Source organism: Haliotis cracherodii, unplaced genomic scaffold (assembly GCF_022045235.1).
Source record: "Haliotis cracherodii isolate W230 unplaced genomic scaffold, xgHalCrac1.p SCAF_1, whole genome shotgun sequence".
NCBI lineage: Eukaryota > Metazoa > Mollusca > Gastropoda > Lepetellida > Haliotidae > Haliotis > Haliotis cracherodii.
Genome location: NW_027266264.1, coordinates 22,428,413 through 22,454,280, shown reverse-complemented (window position 1 = coordinate 22,454,280; position 25,868 = coordinate 22,428,413). Strand labels below are relative to the sequence as shown.

Below are 25,868 nucleotides of genomic sequence, written 5' to 3'. Positions count from 1 at the left end.
AATTTAAATGACAATAGATTACCATTTCAATGTTATAACATGATGTTATCATAGGATGAGAGTGGAAGAGTGAATTGGGTCACACATATAAAACATATTCTGTATCAATTTGGATTTGGATTTGTTTGGGTTGCACAGCATGTGGGTCATATTTATCCATTTATTTCAACTTTCAAGCAGAGATTGTTTGATAATCTCCATCAAAAATGGGTTGCAGAACTAGGTAGTTCTTCAAAGACATATTATTATAGGCAGTTTAAGTCATTACTCAATGTTGAATTGTATCTATCCTATAATCTACCTTTATCTATCAGGACAGCCATGTCAAGATTTAGATTTGGTAATTATGGACTTGCAATAGAAACGGGACGTTATAATAATATTGAATACTTAATGCGATTGTGCCCTTTTTGTCTCAAGGAAGGTATTTCATCTATTGAAGATGAACATCATGTATTACTTGTGTGTAAACAGTATGATACCTTAAGAAGTATGTACATTGTTAAGCACTTTAGATCTGCCTCATTACAGGCGTTTATAAGTATTATGTCATCAGATAATTATAATGTTATTCATGATACTTGTCAGTATTTTCATAAAGTTTATAAACACAGAATTGCATTCTTAAAGGATGAGTGATATTTATAGTTCATTTAAACATAATGTTCAATGTTAAACAACTGTTGTCAACATTTGAAACATGTACCACACTTTCTTGCATAAGTATCCTGTCATCATATAATTATGTTATTCATGATACCTGTCAGTATTAACATAACGTTTATAAACACAGAGCTGCACTCTTAAAGGATGTGTGATATTTATAGTTCACTCAAACATACTATTTATAATGTTAAACAACTGTTGGTAATATTTGAAAAACGTACCACACTTTCTTGCAAAAGTATTAGGTTATCAGAATAACTATAATCATGTTATTCATGATATTTGTCAGTATTTACATAAAGTTGATATAAACAGAACTGCACTCTTAAAGGATGAGTGATATTTATAGTTCATTCAAACATACTATTTATAATGTTAAACAACTGTTGGCAATATTTGAAACATGTACCACATTTTCTTGCAAAAGTATTAGGTCATCAGATAATTATGTTATTCATGATACTTGTCAGTATTTACATAAAGTTTATAAACACGGAACTGCACTCTTAAATGATGAGTGATATTTATAGTTCAATGAAACATAATGTCTCAATGTTAAACAACTGTTGGCAACATTTGAAACGTACCACACTTTCTTGCATATGATTGTACATCTGCCTTTATATTAGCGTAAGCGCAGTACATGTTAATAAAATCAAGCATGTATTATGGGCCTTTGGCCTTTATATTGTAATAAAGAATCTATTTTCCTGAAACAAACCTACATACTGTGTTACACAGTGGTTTTTGCTTGGGAATAGGATTTCCGTTATCTGTCTTAAAGATCCACCACCCCAAGGCCTCTCTGCATAAGGACCAGCACTGAGCCTGTTAATGGAATGTCATTTTGTAACTTGAAACTCCACAATCTCTGCTCAGATCCGAGCACGTTTTGACCACTGGAGGATATAGAATACACCCTATATCTCAGGCAGAATTTTCAAAATAACGCCAGGTCTGTTCTCTTAACCAGACAAGAGTCAACTCGCATACAAAACACTGGACCTCTAGTTAATTACGTACTTCCTAGGCCGAACACATTGCGCCACCAGTCATTGCGTTTGGAAGGTGCTGATGCTGTAATTTTCATCTGTTGTGATACAGCATTGTTATGCTGGAGTCATAATGAGCGATTCTTTATAGTGAATATATAACTAATATTAATATGACAAACGCGGGTATTAATCGATTTAACTTATCGAAATCTACTTTTTATCTTAATTAGCTCGAACGTCACATAATCGCCTAAACAGATGATATCTACATACGATACCTACATACGGTTAAATGGATGAACACAGATAAAACGAACTTAGCTAAAAATCCTGCTCTATAATGTTACATTATTATGTAATAGGTGATCGCAACGAGGAAACAACGAATGTGACCACGAATACGAATATTATGATCTCAACTGAAAAGGCCCGTTCTATGACGCTTTACTTAAGAAATAAACGAGTGGGAGTTGTTTTTCGTACAATAAAACACTGCAGGGAGAATAAACCATGGGAGGCTAGTCGTTTATTTCTTATATGAGATATCAACATTATGTACAGCCTCTATAAGGATGTTGATCAAATGTACAAACTTTCACAATGATAAACATAGTAAAATAAGCCAAATATTTGTTTGCTTCCCAATTGGCCGAGTGGAATTTGGGCTCTCAAATGAAGGGCTGGTAGTACTTAGGCGAGTGGGGCATGTCACAATCAACGTGGTTGCATCTCACTTGTCAGTTCGAACAAGCTTTAATTCAGACGTCCATCTTCCTTACCAGCTTCTATAGCTACCAGCTGAAGATGGACAAGAACAGACAAGACTTACCACTTCTGCGTCGTTACTGCATGGTACCGTTCTTGATTATTCCCCTCAGCAGTACGTTACTTTAACTGTAATCTCGTTACTCGTTTTTTCAAGTGTGTGTTAACGAAGTGATGAGGAGGGTACGCACAGACTTCAGTCGTCCTCTGGCGACATCAGCATCAGAAGCTTGACCCGTAGTTCCATGTATTTCATTTCCACGTCTCAAGGAATATTACTTGGTATAACCAGCCAGGGAGTTACGTTGTGTTTTCATTCACGTGGCTCAACTAACACGTGCACAGTCTGTCCGCGTTGATTCCGTACAAGTTGCTTTCGTAGTTGTTAGATAGGAATCAGCTGTTTATGTAGCCCATTTGAAAAAAAACACCCAACATATTGATTATACACGTGCGTGTACGAAAACGTTTATATGTTTATATTTACATGATTAGGTATCTTTGCACAAGAGCCCGTCTATACTCATGATGGTATATATGCCACAGGGGCTGTGTTTACTCACGTAGCTGAATTGGCCACAAGGGCTTTTTATACTCGTGAGGGTATATTTACCACAGGGGCTGTGTTTACTCATGTAGGTATATTTACCACAGGGGCTGTGTTCTCACGTCGGTATATTTACCACAGGGGCTGTGTTTACTCGTGTAGGTATATTTGCCACAGGGGCTGTGTTTATTCATGCAGGTATATTCGCCACATGTGTTTACTCATGCAGGCATATTTACCACAAGGGCTGTGTTTACTCATGCAGGTATATTTACAACAGGGGCTGTGTTTACCCGTGTAGGTATATTTACCACGGGGTCTGTGTTTACTCGTGCAGGTATATTTACCACGGGGGCTGTGTTCTCACGTCGGTATATTTACCACAGGGGCTGTGTTTACTCGTGTAGGTATATTTGCCACAGGGGCTGTGTTTACTCGTGTAGGTATATTTGCCACAGGGGCTGTGTTTATTCATGCAGGTATATTCGCCACATGTGTTTACTCATGCAGGCATATTTACCACCAGGGCTGTGTTCTCACGTCGGTATATTTACCACAGGGGCTGTGTTTACTCATGTAGGTATATTTACCACAGGGGCTGTGTTTACTCGTGTAGGTATATTTACCACGGGGTCTGTGTTTACTCGTGCAGGTATATTTACCACAAGGTGTGTTTACTCATGCAGGTCTATTTACATCAGGGGCTGTGTTTACTCGTGCAGGTATATTTACCAAAGGGGCTGTGTTTACTCATGTAGGTATATTTACCACAGGGGCTGTGTTCACTCATATAGGTATATTTACGACAGGGCCTGTGTTTACTCATGCAGGTATATTTACCACAAGGGCTGTGTTTACAAATGTAGGGATATTTTCCACAGGGGCGGTGTTTACTCATGTAGGTATATTTACCACAGGGGCTGTATTTACTCGTGCAGGTATATTTACCACAGGGGCTGTGTTTACTAATGTAGGTATATTTGCTACAGGGGCTGTGTTTACTCATGTGGGCATATTTACCACAGGGCTGTGTTTATTCATGTAGGTATATATACCACATGGGTATTGTGTACATACACATGGATCTATGTTTACACATGTCGGCATATGTGCTGCATCGCACGTATTTACGCATGCAATACAGTACAGACACACAACCCTTAGGCTTCCTACAGTACAGACACACAACCCTAAAGGCTACCTACAGTAAAGACACACAAACCTTAAGGCTGCCCACACTACAAACACACAACCCTTAAGGCTGCCTACAGTACAGACACACAACCCTTAAGGCTGCCTACAGTAAAGACACACAACCCTTAAGGCTGCCTACAGTACATACACACAACCCTTAAGGCTGCCTACAGTACCGTAATACAACCCTAAAGGCTGCCTACAGTACAGACACACAACCCTTAAGGCTACCTACAGTAAAGACACACAACCCTTAAGGCTGCCGACAGTACAGACACACAACCCTAAAGGTTGCCTACAGTACAGACACACAACCCTTAAGGCTGCCTACAGTACCGTTATACAACCCTAAAGGCTACCTATAGTACAGACACACAACCCTAAAGGCTGCCTACAGCACAGTCATACAACCCCTACAGAACAAGATCGTTGGCAGTGACTGTTCCGCAGTTGGAAAATTCCCAAAACTGCAAACCCATCTGATTAGAATGTTTCCGAGATCCCATATTTCACTGGGTTATGCCAATAATTTAGATGTCAGTAGTCAGTATGGCAACATTCTGGCTTTAGACTTCATTTTATCGCTACGTGACAGTAGCATTTATTTCCGGGTCCATGAATATTCCCCTCACATAGTCATAGATAACGAGTAGTATCTAAAATGCCGATGAAAAGAAAGTGTACATCCCGAGACTATTAGAAATCAGTGTATTTTGAGAAAAAATATCTTTCCGTCAATTTTGTGTACAACAGGTATTTTGATGATAGCACGAGATTAAAATCAGTTCAATCAAGCAGTTTGATTCCTAAACAGAAAGCTAACATAAGAATCAGTAGCGTCATATAACTTAGTGTCAAGACGATTACGTGTTTGAAGATTCAGGCCTATAGACCCCACCCCGGAATGGTCTTGACCTGTGAAAATCCATCAGTGGTCTCAAACTGTGCCACGTTGGAAACAACGTGATTGGTCAAGGGTCAAGTCTGAACTCCCAGTGTTACAGGGATGTCATTCTGCAGCAAGTTACCCTTCCCTTTCTCAGAAGACTGTTAAAACCTAATGCCAATTATAATCGAGGACTTTCTGAACATTTATGACAGATCCGTGTTGCGCTGGGTGTCTTTCCATACAGCTATTTCAGCGATGATCGTAACTTCCAGAATTGAACATAGACCTACGGCAGTCATAGCGCTGGGATTATTTCCGATCTCTAGGACCTCTTACCCATTTCTTGGACCATCTGTGGCGACATATAAGACAGCGTACTTGCCTGCCGACAACAGCAGCGGGAACGTGCGTTATTAGAGGAGTGGGACTGTATACCAAATGGCGTCATCGGGAGGCTTATGTCATCGATGAGTCGTCGTGTACATGAGTGTCGGGATGCCCGAGGATGTCACACACGATAATGATGTCATAAGCGTCCAGAAGCGTTCTTATCAGACTTTCATCATTTGCTTTTTTTTTGTGAAAATGACAATTTTAATGGCAGATATGTTTGATATTTTTGTTTGTTAATTCACCCCATGAAATTTCATTTTAGCTTGTTGTACCATAAATGGATGTATTCTTTCCTTTGACCAGAAGGAAACATGTGCAATTCTGGAGCCTGAAAGGTGTTGTCCAACACCTCGTCATACTCTCAATGTGCAGGTTATCTGCGATGAGCAAACCCCAGAAGACAGCAGTTCAGACGACATAATTCAGCGTGATGAACGGATTATCTACAGCAATACGTCGGACAGACATTACATCTCGAGAATGGGTTAATGAGAGGCACATTACCAGGGAGGGGAATCTCAGAAAAATACTTTTTTCACATTTCCGTCTGCAAATGAGTCATTTTATTCCAACTCCCCCCTGGAATCTGTCTCAGCTTTCTTGACCACCGAGCACAGGGAAATAAATTGCGTGACTGTACTGTAGGCAGCCTTAGGGTTGTGTGTCTGTCCTGTAGGTAGCCTATAGGGTTGTGTGTCTGTCCTGTAGGTAGCCTATAGGGTTGTGTGTCTGTACTGTAGGCAGCCTTTAGGGTTGTGTGACTACTGTTAGCAGCCTTTAGGGTTGTGTGTCTGTACTGTCGGCAGCCTTTAGGGTTGTGTGTCTGTACTGTAGGCAGCCTTAGGGTTGTGTGTCTGTACTGTCGGCAGCCTTTAGGGTTGTGTGTCTGTACTGTAGGTAGCGTTTAGGGTTGTTTGTCTGTACTGTAGGCAGCCTTAGGGTTGTTTGTCTGTACTGTCGGCAGCCTTTAGGATTGTGTGACTACTGTTAGCAGCCTTTAGGGTTGTGTGTCTGTACTGTAGGCAGCCTTTAGGGTTGTGTGACTACTGTTAGCAGCCTTTAGGGTTGTGTGTCTGTACTGTCGGCAGCCTTAGGGTTGTGTGTCTTTACTGTAGGTAGCCTTAAGGGTTGTGTGTCTGTACTGTAGGCAGCCTTAAGGGTTGTGTGACTGTACTGTAGGCAGCCTTTAGGGTTGTGTGTCTGTACTGTAGGCAGCCTTAAGGGTTGTGTGTCTGTACTGTAGGCAGCCTTAAGGGTTGTGTGACTGTACTGTAGGCAGCCTTTAGGGTTGTGTGTCTGTACTGTAGGCAGCCTTTAGGGTTGTGTGTCTGTACTGTCGGCAGCCTTAAGGGTTGTGTGTCTGTAGGCAGCCTTTACGGTTGTGTGTCTGCAGGCAGTCTTTAGGGTTGAGTGTCTGTACTGTAGGAAGGCTTACGAACATGCACATACACATACCTTCATTCAAATTTACCGACATATATGAAGGAATGCTGATATATTCAACTATATGAACGCATATACATACGTATACATATCCGACTTTTTCATATCTGACGCTGACTGTAAAATGACCCAGGAATACACTGACAATATTGTGAGAGATGGTCTAGATTTGCCATTCGCGGTAATTGCAGCGGCACTCAACAAGCTTCGTCAGTGTCTGGCCTGGCAACGTGTGGCCGCCCTAGACGGCTTGATGAAATGTCTGGACCAGGAAATAATTCATGAAAATGCCTCCAGCAAATTCTGGCACACTAAATGATCCCACTTAGTCCACCAACTAAATGTTAAATTTTCAGGAACTTACAAGTTTGACACATTGTTAGTACTGCCCTGGATCAACGCGGTCAATTAGCCTTGTACACCAAAGCTTGGAGCCATTTGCCACCAAAGCTTCGTTTCGTAAGGGGCGAACAAATTGATTTCTTTGGGGTGGGGGCGGGGTTTTGGAGAAAAAACAACACAGCTCATAATTTTGTGTAAATAAAAAACTCAGCCTCAGTCTAATGGGTCTGGTGTCACCTGTTTCTATTTTTTGATGACGTAAGTGAGTGTGTCCTTATTCTATACTTTCAAAAAGACTTTCCATATTTTTAAAATGCTTTTGGGCACAAAAGCTCCACGACTTCCAAGCGTATTGTTATGGTACATGGCTACTTGTGGCATCGGCCAAGACCGCCGCGTCACCAACGACGTCGACGATAAAGCTACAGCAAAACTTCTTGGAACGTGGTCATGCGTTGCTTCTTGATGTACCCTTACAGTGGATTGTTCTTTCATGACCATTAATCTCAGCATGATATTTGTCACTGTCCAACGGTTTGGGTGTAAATGAACAGTACACCGTTCCTTTTATATATCTATCTCTGTGCAGCAACAGTTTCACTTCAAACTCAAAGTCAACCGATCTGGGTAATATAGCACGTGCATTACTCAGCAAACAGAATCTCTCCCCACCCCCCCACCCCCCACCTCTCTCTCTCTCTCTCTCTCTCTCTCTCTCTCTCTCTCTCTCTTAGTGATCGTGACATCTTATTATACTTTGTTTTGTTGTGTGTCAGATACTGGGTGAGTGAGTGGGTATTGTTTTACGCCACTTAGCAATATTCCAGCAATATCACGGTGGGGAACACCAAAAATGGGCCTCATACATTGTATCCATGTCGGGAATCGAACCCGGATCTTCGGCGTGACGAACGCTTTACCAGCTAGGCTACCCGACCGCCCCGTCAGACACTGGGGTTTCTCGAAACGCTTAGTAATTTTTACTATTCATTATGAGTAGTATTTACACCGTGATATCGATGTAACTGGACTACTGGTCAACCCAATGCTGTCACACCCAACTCAGTCACACACCTGCTCGCGTGGTGTAGTATTATCAAGACGAATGACACAAATACATGACATTGCAAGTTTTACCCATGTGGGGAATCTTCGGAGTCACGATCAAACGTTTTACCATTCATTCAGCCACTCCAACCGGCCTTAGGTGCGGTACTAGGTACTAGGTACTCGGTCGAGGTATCCAGCTCACTCTTAATATATATGCACAGATCTAATTATGAAACAGATGCTTTGGTTTCACTGGTATTCTATTTCTAGTTCAGGTGGGTAAATCCGAGGAAGGACATTTGTTATTTGACCATATTGTTCGTTGAAGCTTAGGTAATCTTTTTGCCAACTTTCTGGGATTTCACCTTGTCATTTCAATCAGTACTTCAGAGGAAGCAAGGAGAAACAGATCAACAAGGAGGGGTGCACAGTTTCTGCGTTCTTCTTGCCTGAATCTTCTATTACCAACTTTCACACAGATGCTGTGTATGAGGAAGACAAGCATCACACACGCACACACGCACACACGCACGCGCAATGTTTGTAGACCCTACCATCAGTAAAAGAAGAGGTTTAAATCCATTCAGGTCGCCTTAGGCTGTGAAACTAAAATCTTATTCTCTGTTTTACAAGTTGCCTACTCTTCCTATTAGCCTCGACTGATGGTGCGATCGATTGTAATGAACGCCCCTCCCCTCCCTCTCATTGGCTCCGCCTGGGATGACCGTTGCTGTGTGGTCTGCAGACGCTCGGAGACACCCATGCTGTGGTGCTACAGATGGTGGGGTGAGCGAGTGAACCTTTCCCCCTAGAACCCCGGGCAATAGAGAGGAACGGAAGGCCATTAACGTAATGGACTTTAATGTTACTGTAATGTTTCAAGAATTTTGATTGGCTTTATTGTGTTTCTATTTGACAGGAAATAACAATTTTTGTGACCGTGTGTGGTCACAGCAAGGGTTGTAACAGTGTGAGGATTGTGTTGTATAAGATATCATGCACACTTTAACTTGACTACACATAGTGCTTCTGAACTGTTTTAGCGCATATCTACAGTGTTTTACATAAACAATGCATGAAAACCCATTCCCGTCTCTTTCGTGCAAAGTTACGGCTGGTTAAGTAATAATTTATTTATTTTCAGGAATCTATTGTTCTGTTTAAGTGGGTTAGCATATATTGTGTTCTTGGTAAGTTGAGAGTTTATACTTTTGTCAATTGCTCTCCTTTAACGATAGTAGAAAGTACCCGTTATACAGCTAACACATTGCCTTCACTGACATAAGGAGGCACGGTGGCCCAATCGTCTAAGGCGCTGCTATTCCCTTTGCAGAGTTGCGTTCCTTAAGCACGCCAGGAACCTATGATTGTGGGTTCGCATCCCGGTTCGCCCCGATCGTTTCTAGGTTTGTCAGCACCATACCCCTGCTAGTGGGTTTTACCGAAGTAGTAAACGTCTGAGACCTGCATCACATTAATCCAATGAGATACCGTCGCTTGTTTTATCTGTCAAGAAGCCTTAGATTCTAGATTTGTCCCTTTCATTGAAGTATCGAATGACTTGTTAGGGAATACTAGCCGACATCGATACAGACATCCTTATCAGCCAAGTAATTTTATTTTCAGAATAATAACTCTCTTTAAATAAAACATAGCAATCATCTTTGTTTCAAAGTGACACAGGCCACTCGGTAGTGATGTTTCTAATTTCGAATATCTTGGGGCAAGGCTTCAACTGGTAATGTCCTTGGTGGTAGCAGACAAATCATTTGCGCGTATTACTGCCGGTCGGAAGTGCGTCGGGCCTCCTTTCATATGGAAATTGAGATAATACCATGGCTTCTTATTCCGGTGGAACGAACTCAATTTCCGTGTAATCTTGTACTACTATTGCTCGTCAATAGTCAATACATCTTCGGTAGTTTTCGGTAATGTTCGTATTGTTCAATCAAGTTTAACGAAGAGATGGGCATTAATTTGGAGTATTTGACAATGTCTTTCACGTACTTCCATTCCTTGACCTCTTTATCAAATTAGTTTAACTAAATAGACACGCAGCATCCATATGTACTCATACTCGTTGCCTTGATATTTGATGTCACAATGCGTAGATTTGTAGATTTTAGATGTGTTAATCGGGTCGGTCTGGTTTAGATAATACCTCGAGCAGCTACAGAGTAGTGATATGATGTCGCCAGAATATAATAAAGTCGGATATATTGAAGTCGGATATAATGAAGATAGTTATATTGAAGTCAGATATATTGAAGTCGGATGTAATGAAGATAGTTATATTGAAGTCAGTTATATTGAAGTCGGATATAATGAAGTCGGATATAATGAAGATAGTTATATTGAAGTCAGATATAATAAAGTCAGATATATTGAAGTTGGATATAATGAAGATAGTTATATTGAAGTCAAATATATTGAAGTCAGATATATTGACGATAGATATATTGAAGTCAGATATGATAAAGACATATACTTAAGTCAGATATAATAGAGGCAGATATATTGAAGTCAGATATAATAAAGACAGATATATTGAAGTCGGATTTAATTAAGACAGGTGTATTGAAGTCAGATATAATATAGACAGATATATTGAAGACGGATTCAATAGAGGCAGATATATTGAAGTCAGATATATTGAAGATAGTCATATTGAAGTCAGATATAATAAAGTCAGATATATTGAAGTTGGATATAATGAAGATAGTTATATTGAAGTCAAATATATTGAAGTCAGATATATTGACGATAGATATATTGAAGTCAGATATAATAAAGACAGATATGATAAAGACATATACTTAAGTCAGATATAATAAAGACAGATATATTGAAGTCAGGTATAATATAGACATATATTGAAGAAGGATTTAATAAAGACAGGTGTATTGAAGTCAGATATAATAGAGACAGATATATTGAAGACGGATTCAATAAAGACAGATGTATTGAAGTCAGATATAATATAGACAGATATATTGAAATCGGACATAATAAAGACAGGTGTACTGAAGTCAGATATAATAAAGACAGATATATTGAAGACGGATTTATTAAAGACAGGTGTATTGAAGTCAGATATAATAAAGACAGATATATTGAAGACGGATTTATTAAAGACAGGTGTATTGAAGTCAGATATAATAAAGACAGATATATTGAAGACGGATTTATTAAAGACAGGTGTATTGAAGTCAGATATAATAAAGACAGATATATTGAAGACGGATTTATTAAAGACAGGTGTATTGAAGTCAGATATAATAAAGACAGATATATTGAAGTCGGATCTTATCTGAATCCAAAGTCCCTTGGACAAGGTAACATGCATGCTTATCGTATATACATTTTTCCATATGTTACCATGGAAATCTATAGATCATTCATAAAGGAACCTTCCTGAATAAGGATTATAATGATGATGACGTCATTCCAACTATTACAACACATACAAAAGCGTCAGATCGAAGATGGTAATGGCAGGTTGGTAATGACTTTTCATTGTAAAACTTATCACAGTGTTATTGATCGGATGTTAGTTCGTGTCAGAGCTCAGCCACTGCCTGTTGTGAGATATTGTGACATATACCTGTTGGTAGGTGCTGTCACTAGGAACGGTGTTTTCTTCCATCATCCTCGGCAGCAACTACGACTACTCATAGCATCCTAATTAGAAGGGAACTTCATAGCGTGTCAAGTGAATTTGGGAGAAGTCACGAAGTGAAATAATGTGTTTCCAAAAAAAAGGGAAAAGGATTGGAAAACAGGCAAATATTCCCTCGTTAAGTTATTACTTGTGCACGGCAGTGATAATATCAATGCCAATTCGGGATATGAGCAAACCGATGTGATGCTGGGCTTAGACGCTGGTCAACCATTAGACCGACATGTATATCCCATACACCCCTATGACGTACATGTAAATCTCTTTCACGCACATGTCTTATATTCCAGAACACCCATGTGACATATGTTTGCGAACACCCATGTGACCTGTATTTCAATACACATACTTATAACGTACGTTTGCGAACGCCCATTTGACCTGTATTTCAAGACATACTTATGACGTACGTTTGCGAACACCCATGTGACCTGTAATTCAATACATACTTATGACGTACGTTTGCGAACACCCATGTGACCTGTATTTTAATACACATATATGGCGTACGTTTGCGAACACCCATGTGACCTGTATTTCAATACACACATATATGCAGTACGTTTGCGAACACCCATGTGACCTGTAATTCAATACATACTTATGACGTACGTTTGCGAACACCCATGTGACCTGTAATTCAATACATACTTATGACGTACGTTTGCGAACACCCATGTGACCTGTAATTCAAAACATACTTATGACGTACGTTTGCGAACACCCATGTGACCTGTAGTTCAATACACACATATATGCCGTACGTTTGCGAACACCCATGTGACCTGTAATTCAAAACATACTTATGACGTACGTTTGCGAACACCCATGTGACCTGTAGTTCAATACACACATATATGCAGTACGTTTGCGAACACCCATGTGACCTGTAATTCAAAACATACTTATGACGTACGTTTGCAAACACCCATGTGACCTGTAGTTCAATACACACATATATGCCGCACGTTTGCGAACACCCATGTGACCTGTATTTCAATACACACATATATGCAGTACGTTTGCGAACACCCATGTGAACTGTAATTCAAAACATACTTATGACGTACGTTTGCGAACACCCATGTGACCTGTAGTTCAATACACACATATATGCCGCACGTTTGCGAACACCCATGTGACCTGTAATTCAAAACATACTTATGACGTACGTTTGCGAACACCCATGTGACCTGTAGTTCAATACACACATATATGCCGCACGTTTGCGAACACCCATGTGACCTGTAATTCAATACATACTTATGACGTACGTTTGCGAACACCCATGTGACCTGTAGTTCAATACATACTTATGACGTACGTTTGCGAACACCCATGTGACCTGTAGTTCAATACATACTTATGACGTACGTTTGCGAACACCCACGTGACCTGTAGTTCAATACATACTTATGACGTACGTTTGCGAACACCCACGTGACCTGTAGTTCAATACATACTTATGACGTACGTTTGCGAACACCCACGTGACCTGTAGTTCAATACACACATACCTGCCTCACTGGTATTATCACCCACATTGCCTGATATTTCTATATATGGAGGCTAGCTCGCGAATGTTGTTTTTGGGATGGTAATTGTCCTGTACTAAATGATAAACATTTGCGAGCTACATACATAGTGTATTCCTAAATATAAGATATTTACAATTTACCAAAAACTCACGTGAATATCTCTTTATCATATGTCATTCTAAAGCTCTATCATCAAAAGGGGGTATTCACATCTATCACAAAAGGTAGATGAACATGTGTACTTGAATTTGCGCATTAAATGTATTACGTCACAAATTCAGTCGTACAGTGAACATACGGGTTACAGGCAACGTACGGGTTCCAAATGAAACGTTATTAATATTCGTCACCACTCGCCCCTTTCCGTAACCTACAAGAAGACTCGTCCCCCTATCGATGAATGTTATGTACGAAATTACGACAAACCAATCAGAATGCGTGTATAATTTCAAGTTCTTCGTCAAAGAATTCCTCAGAAACAATTTTTGATTTTACATATGTCTTGCATCTAAAAATATACCCAAGACACAGTTAAATGTGTTCAATCATACTGTATAAATCCGCATGTCCCGATGTGATTTAAATTGCATCTGAAATATATATAATATATGGGGAAATATTTGTGAACCATTACGCAACGAGTTGACAATTGTTTTAGGTATGCCCGTTTGCGCTCAGACGGAACCCGGTCGCAAAAATGGCCACGTGAGGTACACGAGTCGCTATTCGGCTTGTCCCGGAATAACACGAGTTGGTCACGAATGTTGTTATTAAGAGAGTGGCGTAACTACCATGTAGGAAAAGAGACTCGTCTAACCTACGAGACTAGAGTCTACCTAGTCATAACATTGTTCTAACGTTAAGAAAATCAGTCATATGTCCCACGCAACGACAAAATGAAATAAAGTAAAATTTCGACGTAGACGTAGTGGTTTACAAGCACAGGTATAGGAACTGATAGACCTACCCTTTCCGTCTTAGCTTAATTGCTTTGCAGTTTATAGCTCCAATGCTCCCCACACTTGTAAAAGGCCTCAGCTACATCTCTTAGATACTGCTAATTGATATCAGATTGTTATTTTGATAATGATAACAATTATCCCAATAATTACCCCCGATGGTGCATTCTGACTCGATAAAAAAAGACCTACCCGATCTGTTTCAAGACAGATATATTGAAGTCAGCCACATCTTTTAGATACTGAAAATTGATATCAGATTGTTCTTTTGATAATGATAACAATTATCCCAATAATTACCCTCGATGGTGCATTCTGACTCGATAAAAAAAAGACCTACCCGATCTGTTTCAAGACAGATATATTGAAGTCAGCCACATCTTTTAGAAACTGATAATTGATATCAGATTGTTCTTGTGATAATGATAACAATTATCCCAATAATTACCCCCGATGGTGCATTCTGACTCGATAAAAAAAAGACCTACCCGATCTGTTTCATATCTATCCGAAAATGACCCCAACGGTTACAGTTTTCATTCGTTGTTTTTTTCCTGCCGAAAAACTACATATTATACGATACATCACTGCATCCTGAAATATTTTCCTATCTTCCTTAACTTCTAAAACCACAATACGGACCATCAGCCAGTGTCACGCCCATAATGGACAAGGTGTGATCTGTGTCACGGTACATGATACTCTCTAGCAGACAGACATACCTCATTAAATAAAACAAGGTTATAAAATGTGCCTAAAGTATCAAGTAAAACACACGTTTTAGCATGAATTGCATGAGACAAAATCTGTTCAGGAACTAAATTCCCGACATTTGTTATATTTTGAAATATCTTTCCTTAAAATTTAAAAGAATGCTTGGACTACTGTAGAGGTAGATTAAGTAGTAGCAGCATCACCATCATCATCATTATTATTAGTATTAGTATTAGTATTAGTAGTAGTAGCAGCGCAATTGTCATCATCATCATCATCATCATCATTGTTATTATTGTTTTATTATTATTATTATTATTATTATTATTATTATTATTAGTAGTAGTAGTAGTAGTAGTAGTAGTAGTAGTAGTAGAAGAAGAAGAAGAAAACTCTGGCATTGTCTCTTCTAGTGCTGTTGTTCTAAATGCGCCCATCCAGTATTTGTCGTAAGCTATATGAATACATATCGATATGTTGTAACAGACAATTAGCTTTTCCAATAGAATAATCATTGGCTTCGTACAGCCTTCACCTTGGCTTACATCCGAACATTGATTTACGAGCTTGTTATGATAAAAATATAGATGGAGTCTTTGACATTCATTTTGGAGTTGGAAGGCAAGAGGTAGCTCGGAGACGTCGTGACAAAGAATAAAAGTAACATGTATTCGAAAATATAAATGTCAGTCGACTGTGGACTGATGGAGGCGAGCTTGTGTTACGGACATAAGTGCATGTCTATGTCATGTAGGGAAACGAGATCTGCTTCACGTTTTTGTATATAGTTCCCTGCGTCACTGTTAAGGTGTTATCACTACAACGTTATTGCTATGGCGGTATCACGACAACGTCATAGCTACGGATTTCTCACTACAGAGTCATTGCTACGATGTTATCACGACAACGTCATTGCTATGGTGCTATCACTACAACGTCATTGCTACGGTGTTATCACTACAGTGTCATAACTAAAGTGTTATCACTACAACGTTGCCATTACGGTGTTATCACTACAACGTCATTGGTACGGTGCTATCTCTATAGTGTCATTGCTACGGTATTATCACGACAACGTCATTGCTACGGTGTTATCACTACAACGTCACTGCTACGGTGTTATCACTATAGTGTCACTGCTACGGTGTTATCACGACAACGTCATTGCTACGGTGTTATCACCACAACGTCACTGCTACGGTGTTATCACTATAGTGTCACTGAACTGTGTTATCACTACAACGTCACTGCTACGGTGTTATCACTATAGTGTCACTGCTACGGTGTTATCACGACAACGTCATTGCTACGGTGTTATCACTACAACGTCACTGCTACGGTGTTATCACTATAGTGTCACTGAACTGTGTTATCACTACAACGTCACTGCTACGGTGTTATCACTATACCGTCATTGCTACGATGTTATCACTACAACGTGATTGCTACGGTGTTATCACTACAGTGTCATTGCTACGGTGTTATCACGACAACGTCATTGCTACGGTGTTATCACCACAACGTCACTGCTACGGTGTTATCACTACAACGTGATTGCTACGGTGTTACCACTACAGTGTCATTGCTACGGTGTTATCACTACAACGTCATTGCTACGGTGTTATCACCACAACGTCACTGCTACGGTGTTATCACTTTAGTGTCACTGCTACGGTGTTATCACGACAACGTCATTGCTACGGTGTTATCACCACAACCTCATTCTACCGTGTTACAACTATAGTGTCACTGAACTGTGTTATCACTACAACGTCACTGCTACGGTGTTATCACTATAGTGTCACTGCTACGGTGGTATCACGACCACGTGATTGCTACGGTGTTATCACCACAACGTCACTGCTACGGTGTTATCACTATAGTGTCACTGAACTGTGTTATCACTACAACGTCACTGCTACGGTGTTATCACGCCAACGTCATTGCTATGGTGTTATCACGACAACGTCATTGCTACGGTGTTATCACCACAACGTCACTGCTACGGTGTTATCACTATAGTGTCACTGCTACGGTGTTATCACGACAACGTCATTGTTACGGTGTTATCACCACAACGTCATTCTACGGTGTTATCACTATAGTGTCACTGAACTATGTTATCACTACAACGTCACTGCTACGGTGTTATCACTACAACGTTGCCATTACGGTGTTATCACTACAACGTTGCCATTACGGTGTTATCACTACAACGTCACTGCTACGTTGTTATCACTATACCGTCATTGCTACGATGTTATCACTACAACGCCATTGCTACGGTGTTATCACTACAACGCCATTGCTACGGTGTTGTCACTACACCGTAATTGCTACGGTGTTATCACTACAACGTTGCCATTACGGTGTTATCACTACAACGTTGCCATTACGGTGTTATCACTACAACGTCACTGCTACGTTGTTATCACTATACCGTCATTGCTACGGTGTTATCACTACAACGCCATTGCTACGGTGTTATCACTACAACGCCATTGCTACGGTGTTGTCACTACACCGTCATTGCTACGGTGTTATCACTACAACGTTGCCATTACGGTGTTATCACTACAACGTTGCCATTACGGTGTTATCACTACAACGTCACTGCTACGGTGTTATCACTATACCGTCATTGCTACGGTGTTATCACTAAAACTTGATTGCTACGGTGTTATCACTACAACGTCATGGCTACGGTAATATCACTACGATTTCATGGCTACGGTGATATCACTACGATGTCATTGCTACAGTGTTATCACCACAGCGTCAATGCTACGGTGTTAATACTACAGCGTCTATGCGACGTCCCGATATACTACTAGGACTAAAACGATAAACCGCAGTCACGATAAGATATGAGTACGTATACTGTGTTTACTAAACGATATACATTTAACGCGACACACCTACATGATCATACTAAGACGTACATTTATGGGACTGTTTTTATGACTTTGTTAGTTACAAATGTTATAAAAAGACTCATCTGACGTAAATACAAGGAATCCACATTCAAGGCCGACCTATCCTCCATGTATCAGGTGGGACAAACTCCCTTTTTCACAACACATTTCTCTCACGATATCCAGTATGTCCAGCGAAAAACGTTTTTGCTTTTGGCAGCCATTTCTTATGAGTATGGAAATGGTTTTGTCGCTTTTAATTTTAAAACAAAACAGTATTTGTTTCAAAAGACAGTGCCGAGAGCATGTAACAGACTTTAGGTCAATGTCTATACATTGTACTTCGTAATGCCAAATGCTTGTGCTTAAAATATTATCCGGCGTACATTATCTGTACTTTAATATTTAATCACCAAAGTATAGACACTTGGTACCACTAATCCAATGTTCTGTAATCTGTTGGATTTACGCACACAATGCCAAACTGACACACAATACAAGAAACTGATTGAACTCATTGACCCAATTGTTTCCCTGAATTACTTAAACAGTTGCTTCAGTCCTCGATCGTCTCTTAAATTGTAAAGTTAGTGGCAGTAATGTTCACGAAATCCGCCTCTCACGCCGCCAAGATTACCCGTGCAGGATAGCACAGCACGGCACCGAGCAATGTTTTTCATATTCTCCCCAGGTCTACCTCGAACAGCCTCACTGTTCTTCTGTTCTATAGAGTCTCACTGTTCTTCTGTTCTATTCATTGTTCTTCTGTTCTATACAGTCTCATTGTTCTTCTGTTCTATACAGTCTCACTGTTCTTCTGATCTATTCATTGTTCTTCTGTTCTATACAGTCTCACTGTTCTTCTGTTCTTTACAGTCTCACTGTTCTTCTGTTCTATACATTGTTCTTCTGTTCTATACAGTCTCACTGTTCTTCTGTTCTATTCATTGTTCTTCTGTTCTATTCATTGTTCTTCTGTTCTATACAGTCTCATTGTTCTTCTGTTCTATTCATTGTTCTTCTGTTCTATAAAGTCTCACTGTTCTTCTGTTCGATTCATTGTTCTTCTGTTCTATACAGTCTCACTGTTCTTCTGTTCTATACAGTCTCACTGTTATTCTGATATATTCACTGTTCTTCTGTTCTATCAATTATTCTTCTGTTCCAGTCACTGTTCTTCTGTTTTATTCACCGCTCTTCTGTTCTCTTTCTCGTTCTACTGTTCTATTCATAGTTTTTCTGTTCCAGTCACTGTTCTTCTGTTCTATTCGCCGTTCTTCTGTTCTCTTTATCGTTCTTCTGTTCTATTCACTGTTCTTCTGCCCTATTCATGGTTTTTCTGTTCACTATTCTTCTGTTCGCTGTTCTTCTTATCTATTCAGTGTTCTTCTATTCACTATTTTCCTGTTGCTGTTCTATTCACTGTTCTTCTTTCCTATTCATTATTCTTCTGTTCACTATTCTCCTGTCGCTGTTCTCTTCACTGTCCTTCTGTTCCATTCATTGTTCTTCTACTCACTATTCTCCTGTTTGCTGTTCTGGTTATTGTCCTGTTTTATTCATTGTTCGTCTATTCCCTGTTCTTCTCTTCTAATCAGTGTTATTCTGTCCTATCCACTGTTTTTCATGTTCTATTTACTGTTCTGTTTAAGATCCTTTTAGCCATGTTTTGTCTGCCCTGCATTTCTAAGGCATTAACATGCTAGACTCAACTCATAAACCATATGTAACTGTGCAAGCGTAAACAATTCTGTCAATTGAAAAGTAATATATAATTATTCACGCCATTGGAAACTATAGAACGCATTTAAAGAATAGCGGGAAGCATTTGGTGTAGTCTTTTCATTCGTAATGTCAGTTGTAGCCGCAAGCTTTAAGAATAACCATATATATATGCGTGTGAGTGTATGTGTGCTTGGGTGTGTGCGTGCGTGTGTGTGTGTGTGTGTGTGTGTTTGTCTGTGTGAGCGATTTGGTTGGTGGGTTTCTCGGCAGGTAAAAAACAACGAATGAAACGGTAAGGTCAACGCACTCGCACTAACTGACTCTGACAGGAAACACTCGACTGTTTGATGGCCCAAAAAAGCAAGCACTGGCTCTTGTCAGTGTCCGACTGTCTAATCATTAACATTGTGACATAATATATCAATGTGCACATTGCAGGAAAACTTGCAATGTTTAGGTATCGTTTGTGAGAAAATTAAGAATGACGTTGTAGGATGAAGAGGTTATCACGCTCGTGTGTTTTAGGATGGTAAAATCCGTGTATTTGGAATAAATACTATGTATTTACCTCGCCAATCTTCACAATGTCTTGTTGTATAGTTTTCTGTGGTATTTTCAACGTACCTAAAAGGTCGGGGAATATCGATGACTTTGTGTTTTCGCTTTCTTTACGAAGACGTTTCATGGTTATGCCTGGCTTGTCTATTTGCTCTGCATGAAAACGTGCCCATTTACTAGTCGTTTGTGAACCGGCGTAAGTGTAACCCTGTGGGAAACTGAATCCGGATCTTTGGCGTGACGAGCGAACGCTTTAACCACTAGACTACTCCAGGGATCCCGATTCGACATACGAATAAGTTCGATATATCAGTGAAAAACACAGAGAAATAGGGACATCAGTACATTGATCCATGCCAAGGAGACACAATGACACGCAGTCAACAAGGTACCCCCGTTTAACTAAACAACGCTTAAATAGGCAATACTTAAATGACGCTGTATTTGACATCGACCTTCATTTTATAGGGTTTCGCCCTTCACTGAGCATGTAGACATAGACGACCAAGAACTTCCCTTGCCACCCTAGGCTCCAAATCAGGTTGTGTTTGTCGGTTTCCAGTCTGAGTCAAATATTGGCCAGTCATAAATGTATTTCGGACATGTTTTCATACCCATCACCATGTCATAACATCATGGCTGACCTTTGACTTTGCCTTCGGGCTGGAGGAATCTCGTCTTCATCATTGGTTATTAAAATTAATATTTTCTTGTGAAGTGGGCGAACCGCCTCTTTATTAATGCTTTCATTTCTACTGAAGTGTTGCCGCAAGCTGCAAGAGCCATCTCTTAGGCAAATTGATCAACTTTGAGACATTAGTTAGTTTCTGAAAGTGGTAGAGCATTCGTGCTTGAGTACATGGAACCTAGAGAGGAACACACACGCGTATCAGTATATTGCTTACACTTACTCAGCCTTACAGCTATGTTTGCAGATTTGTATTTTCGCTAATGATTTACTTTCTCTTGGTACTGTTCTCCCGCAGACTTATTATGACATATTTTATCAGTCAGGAGCATCGACCGACACTGAAACATAACAGAAATCGATGAATGTACTCTTCTCATTTCAATGTTTCTTAACATTGTTTTCAACGAAATCAAACACCAAAATAAACCAACAGTGATCGTTGGTACAGATTATCCTACGAAATTCTTTGTCACTCTTTAGAAATTATTAAGAGAACTGTCACGATGTCGTCATGTAATGTTGATCCCAAATCTACATGCAGGTTGCCATACCTGCAACTCTGTACTGAAGGGTTACCTGGACTTTGACAATGTTTGTTTGATGTTTAACGCCGCTGCAAAATCCAGATACATGACGGCGGTCTGTAAATAATCGAGTTTGGACAAGACAATTCAGTGATTGACATCATGAGCATCGATCCACGCAATTAGGATACGATGACGTGCATCAACCAAGTCAGCGAGCGACACCACCCGATCCCGTTAGTCGCCTCTTATGACAAGCATTGTCACCTCTTACGGCAAGCATGGGTTGATGATGACCCCAGATCTTCATGGGTCCTTTGACAATGTACACAAGCACGTGTACCCATCCACTATTACTGTCCTACAGTTACTGGTCGCAATGTATTATCTTTTATTATCTGTGTAAAAAGGGACCGACAATTTGATATTCTTGGGGCTGGGATTGTGTATGGAGCTTCAGCTGCAAAACCACATATATTTTTATTTAAAACTGTGAGCCTGAATTATTTGAAAGAAAAATGCATTGCAACAATGTATTCTTTGTGGCAGCAATTCCTTTTTTTCTTGACAACTTGTTTCAAATTTGATGACAATTAGTTCGGGCTTTGTACATCCACTGGAGTAATGCCTTGGTCTCTTGTGTTAATCTGTACATATCTGGAAGGTATTATCCCGAAATAAAATAAAACACTAATTAGTTAGGTTAGGGAAGTTGATATGATAATATTCATTTTACTCACCTGAAATCAATTCAAATACGCTCTTATACACACCATTCCATTTGATTTACATGAAAGGGACGAAGGTATTTTAGTAGTCAGAAATCCGATACCGACTATATCATGAGCACGTGTTACTGAATCATTACCAGAGGTCCGGGGTTCGATCCCCGGCCGCGTCATACCAAAAGACGTTAAAAGATGGTACTTGTTGTTACCATGTCTGGCGCTCGGCATTTAGGGGCTAAAACAAGGACTGGTCTGCTCGGAGTCAGTATACCGTGTTTAAGTAAGGGTATTCATGTTAAACTGCGGCATGGTATTCAGTGAGCTAGCACTAAAAATCGGCATCAGTCCGGATTAGTACAAGCAGCCACACACACACACACACGCACGCACGCACGCACGTACGCACGCACGCACACACACGTACACACACGTGCATGCACGTCGCTATATAAGTGCAATAATCTTGGACGCGACGTTAAACCCAATTTCCCCTCACCTCACCAAATAGTGATGATACCAGGTGTTCGACAAAAGGTGAGGTGTTGTTCATGTACACGAGGCAGGTGTTGTTCATGTACACGAGGCAGGTGTTGTTCTTGAACACGAGGCAGGTGTTGTTCATGTACACGAGGCAGGTGTTGTTCTTGAACACGAGGCAGGTGTTGTTCATGTACACGAGGCTGGTGTTGTTCTTGAACACGAGGCAGGTGTTGTTCATGTACACGTGGCTGGTGTTGTTCTTGGACACGAGGCAGGTGTTGTTCATGTACACGAGGCTGGTGTTGTTCTTGGACACGAGGCAGGTGTTGTTCATGTACACGAGGCAGGTGTTGTTCATGTACACGAGGCAGGTGTTGTTTATGTACACGTGGCTGGTGTTGTTCTTGGACACGAGGCAGGTGTTGTTCATGTACACGAGGCAGGTGTTGTTCATGTACACGAGGCAGGTGTTGTTCATGTAAACGAGGCAGGTGTTGTTCTTGAACACGAGGCAGGTGTTGTTCATGTACACGAGGCAGGTATTGTTCTTGAACACGAGGCAGGTGTTGTTCATGTACACGTGGCTGGTGTTGTTCTTGGACACGAGGCAGGTGTTGTTCATGTACACGAGGCTGGTGTTGTTCTTGGACACGAGGCAGGTGTTGTTCATGTACACGTGGCTGGTGTTGTTCTTGGACACGAGGCAGGTGTTGTTCATGTACACGAGGCAGGTGTTGTTCATGTACACGAGGCAGGTGTTGTTCATGTACACGAGGCTGATGTTGTCATTGTAATTGTCTCTTTCGTAATTGAAGCAGACAGAATTAAACTGCTGATCTCAGTTAAGAAGAGTCACATTCCGACATGGCCTATACGAAAACTAAGCAATAAGACATCTCATTTCAAAAATTAACTTCCATTCTTGATGGAGTAGATCTCTTCGTGTGAATGTCTTCCGGTGCTCACCTGGTGCACTGTGTAATAGCAGGATGAGAACATTCGGGTAATCCAGAGAACACAGAGACACTGTGACCAATTGCCAACTCCAATGCCTTTCTGATAACAACACCATCAGCAGCTCCTTCGCATCCCGGATGCTTTATACATTCGTATGTTGAGTGAGTGAGGTGATTTGGTTGAATACCTGTGGAACTCCAATTTCGGAGCGTTTTGTTGAATAAACGAGGAACTAGCTGATGGATATCAATGCATTCATACATATTTTTTTATGTTGGCAGCATTTCATCAACTATAGTTTGTCCTACCTGTTATATAAAGCATAAATAGTGACTTGTAAAATTACTTTGTACTCACCGCGTGGTTCTTAAATACCACCAGCCAACTTCTGTTTTGAACCAACAACGTCCATCGTGTATGTTTCTATCACATCACATACTACTAGTTGGACAAATTAAATTACTCAAAAAATATCATGCTGAATCCATCATTCATCAATATGTTTCGGTAACCGTCTCTTCATTGCTTTACGTTAATCAAACGTTTTAGCAACTTGGCTGTTGAACTAAATGAATTGCTTTCATGTCTCTCGTAGTGCGACCAACGGATGTGCAACAAGGATACCTTGAAAGCAGTAACACACTCAGAACTATCTCCTGAGGATCAAACCAATAATAGCTGTTACACGATTAACTAAGCACTGTCCGGCAATACTTCAATTGTCAACTGTGTATTTAATACTTTGTGCATATCGTATTGCCCTCTCGTCCTACTCAAAGGCGGGTGTAGCTGTCATCATGTTCTTATTTATGACATTCTGCGATGTTTTAAAAGCACGTAACTCCAAACTTATCCCTTTGGTCTGAAGTATTACGAAATGTGGGGAATCGAACCCGGGTCTATCTGAAAAAAAATCATTTCAAATTAAAATTTAAACAGTTATGAACTATATTTAAACATATTCTGTTATTCTGTAAAGGCATGGTGTTTTTTGAATCCATAAAATGTCTATATTTTAATTCCTCATAATAACGAAGGAGAGCAGTTCAAGATGAGAAGGAAACATTTGGTTTGAATAGTTGTTTTTTTACTTCACAAGCATTAGATAGAAGCGACAAACCCTGTCTATGATCATAGGAACTCTCTGCTTGAAGCGGAGTCAATTGTACGAATACGACTATGTCATGACTTTGTAAAATCACTATCAAATAGTGATGATATAGCAGGTGTTCGTGAAAAGGGGAGCGTATACTGTCCCACCCGTCACAAACACATGCAAACTCAAGCTAGTCTGGTTTACATTGAGTAGTTAAATATAGGTTAAACCATGTTCAGAAATTCGTTCAGTTTGTAAAATCCGATGATACATATCATAATATTTTCAGTACTGTAGCAATCGATCCAAATGTTGACAGTTGGTATTCGAGTATTGTTTTGGTCCATCACTTGATTGTCTGGTTTGTTTTCAGGCCGCAGTCGCATGGCAGTACTGTGGTGTGGCAACAAACATACTTTTATTGCAACCTGTGTTGGTGGCTGCTGGTAGTGCTGGACAGTATTGCCCTTTTGGGGAGCACATGGTGTCATCACTAAACTAGTGATCCGTTTACGCTCAATGAAATCTGTTTCGATGGATAGTCGAGAATGGTTATTTCTTTGCGTTGATGTTATATATAGCATGGCTTCTATATTGGATTGAAGTTTCAAGGCGTAATATATTTATTCAAGGTCTACCGTTCTTTTGATCATAGTAAGGGAGGTACGATCTTGGGGTTATGAACCTTGGCCAGAGCTGTACACTAGCTAGTCCACAGCACCAATGTCAGTCCAGACACAAATCTAAGATGACACAGAAACAAATAGCAATGGTTTCATCTTTATGGACAGGTACTATTCCTGGCGTGAACACGGATCGGACGTGCATTCAAGTCTACGGAGGACCTTCTGAGATGGCTCGGTTTGATGTCATTGATTTCGTCAGAGAACTCTTGCTATGAAGGTTATAACTGGACGGAAATCAGCGGCGCTCTTAAGATCTCATTGTCCTCGTATGAGCCCCATCTCCTCGCCTCCTCCTACTTCGTTGGGAGACGTCATCGTGTACAGCAACGTCATG

General features: G+C 40.2%; 1 protein-coding gene across 1 annotated transcript in view; it reads right to left on the bottom strand.

Moving 5' to 3' along the window:
- The window catches only part of LOC139454763 (uncharacterized protein PFC0810c-like), a 34,998-nt gene extending 11,437 nt beyond the window's left edge, over nt 1-23,561 (bottom strand). Inside the window, exons 1-2 of the mRNA XM_071236426.1 lie at nt 22,812-23,561; nt 21,333-21,401 (exon numbers count right to left, since the gene is read on the bottom strand). Coding sequence (XP_071092527.1) covers nt 21,333-21,401; nt 22,812-23,561 — 819 coding nt within the window. The remainder of the gene's footprint in view (nt 1-21,332; nt 21,402-22,811) is intronic.
- Nucleotides 23,562-25,868: the final 2,307 nt, after the last annotated feature.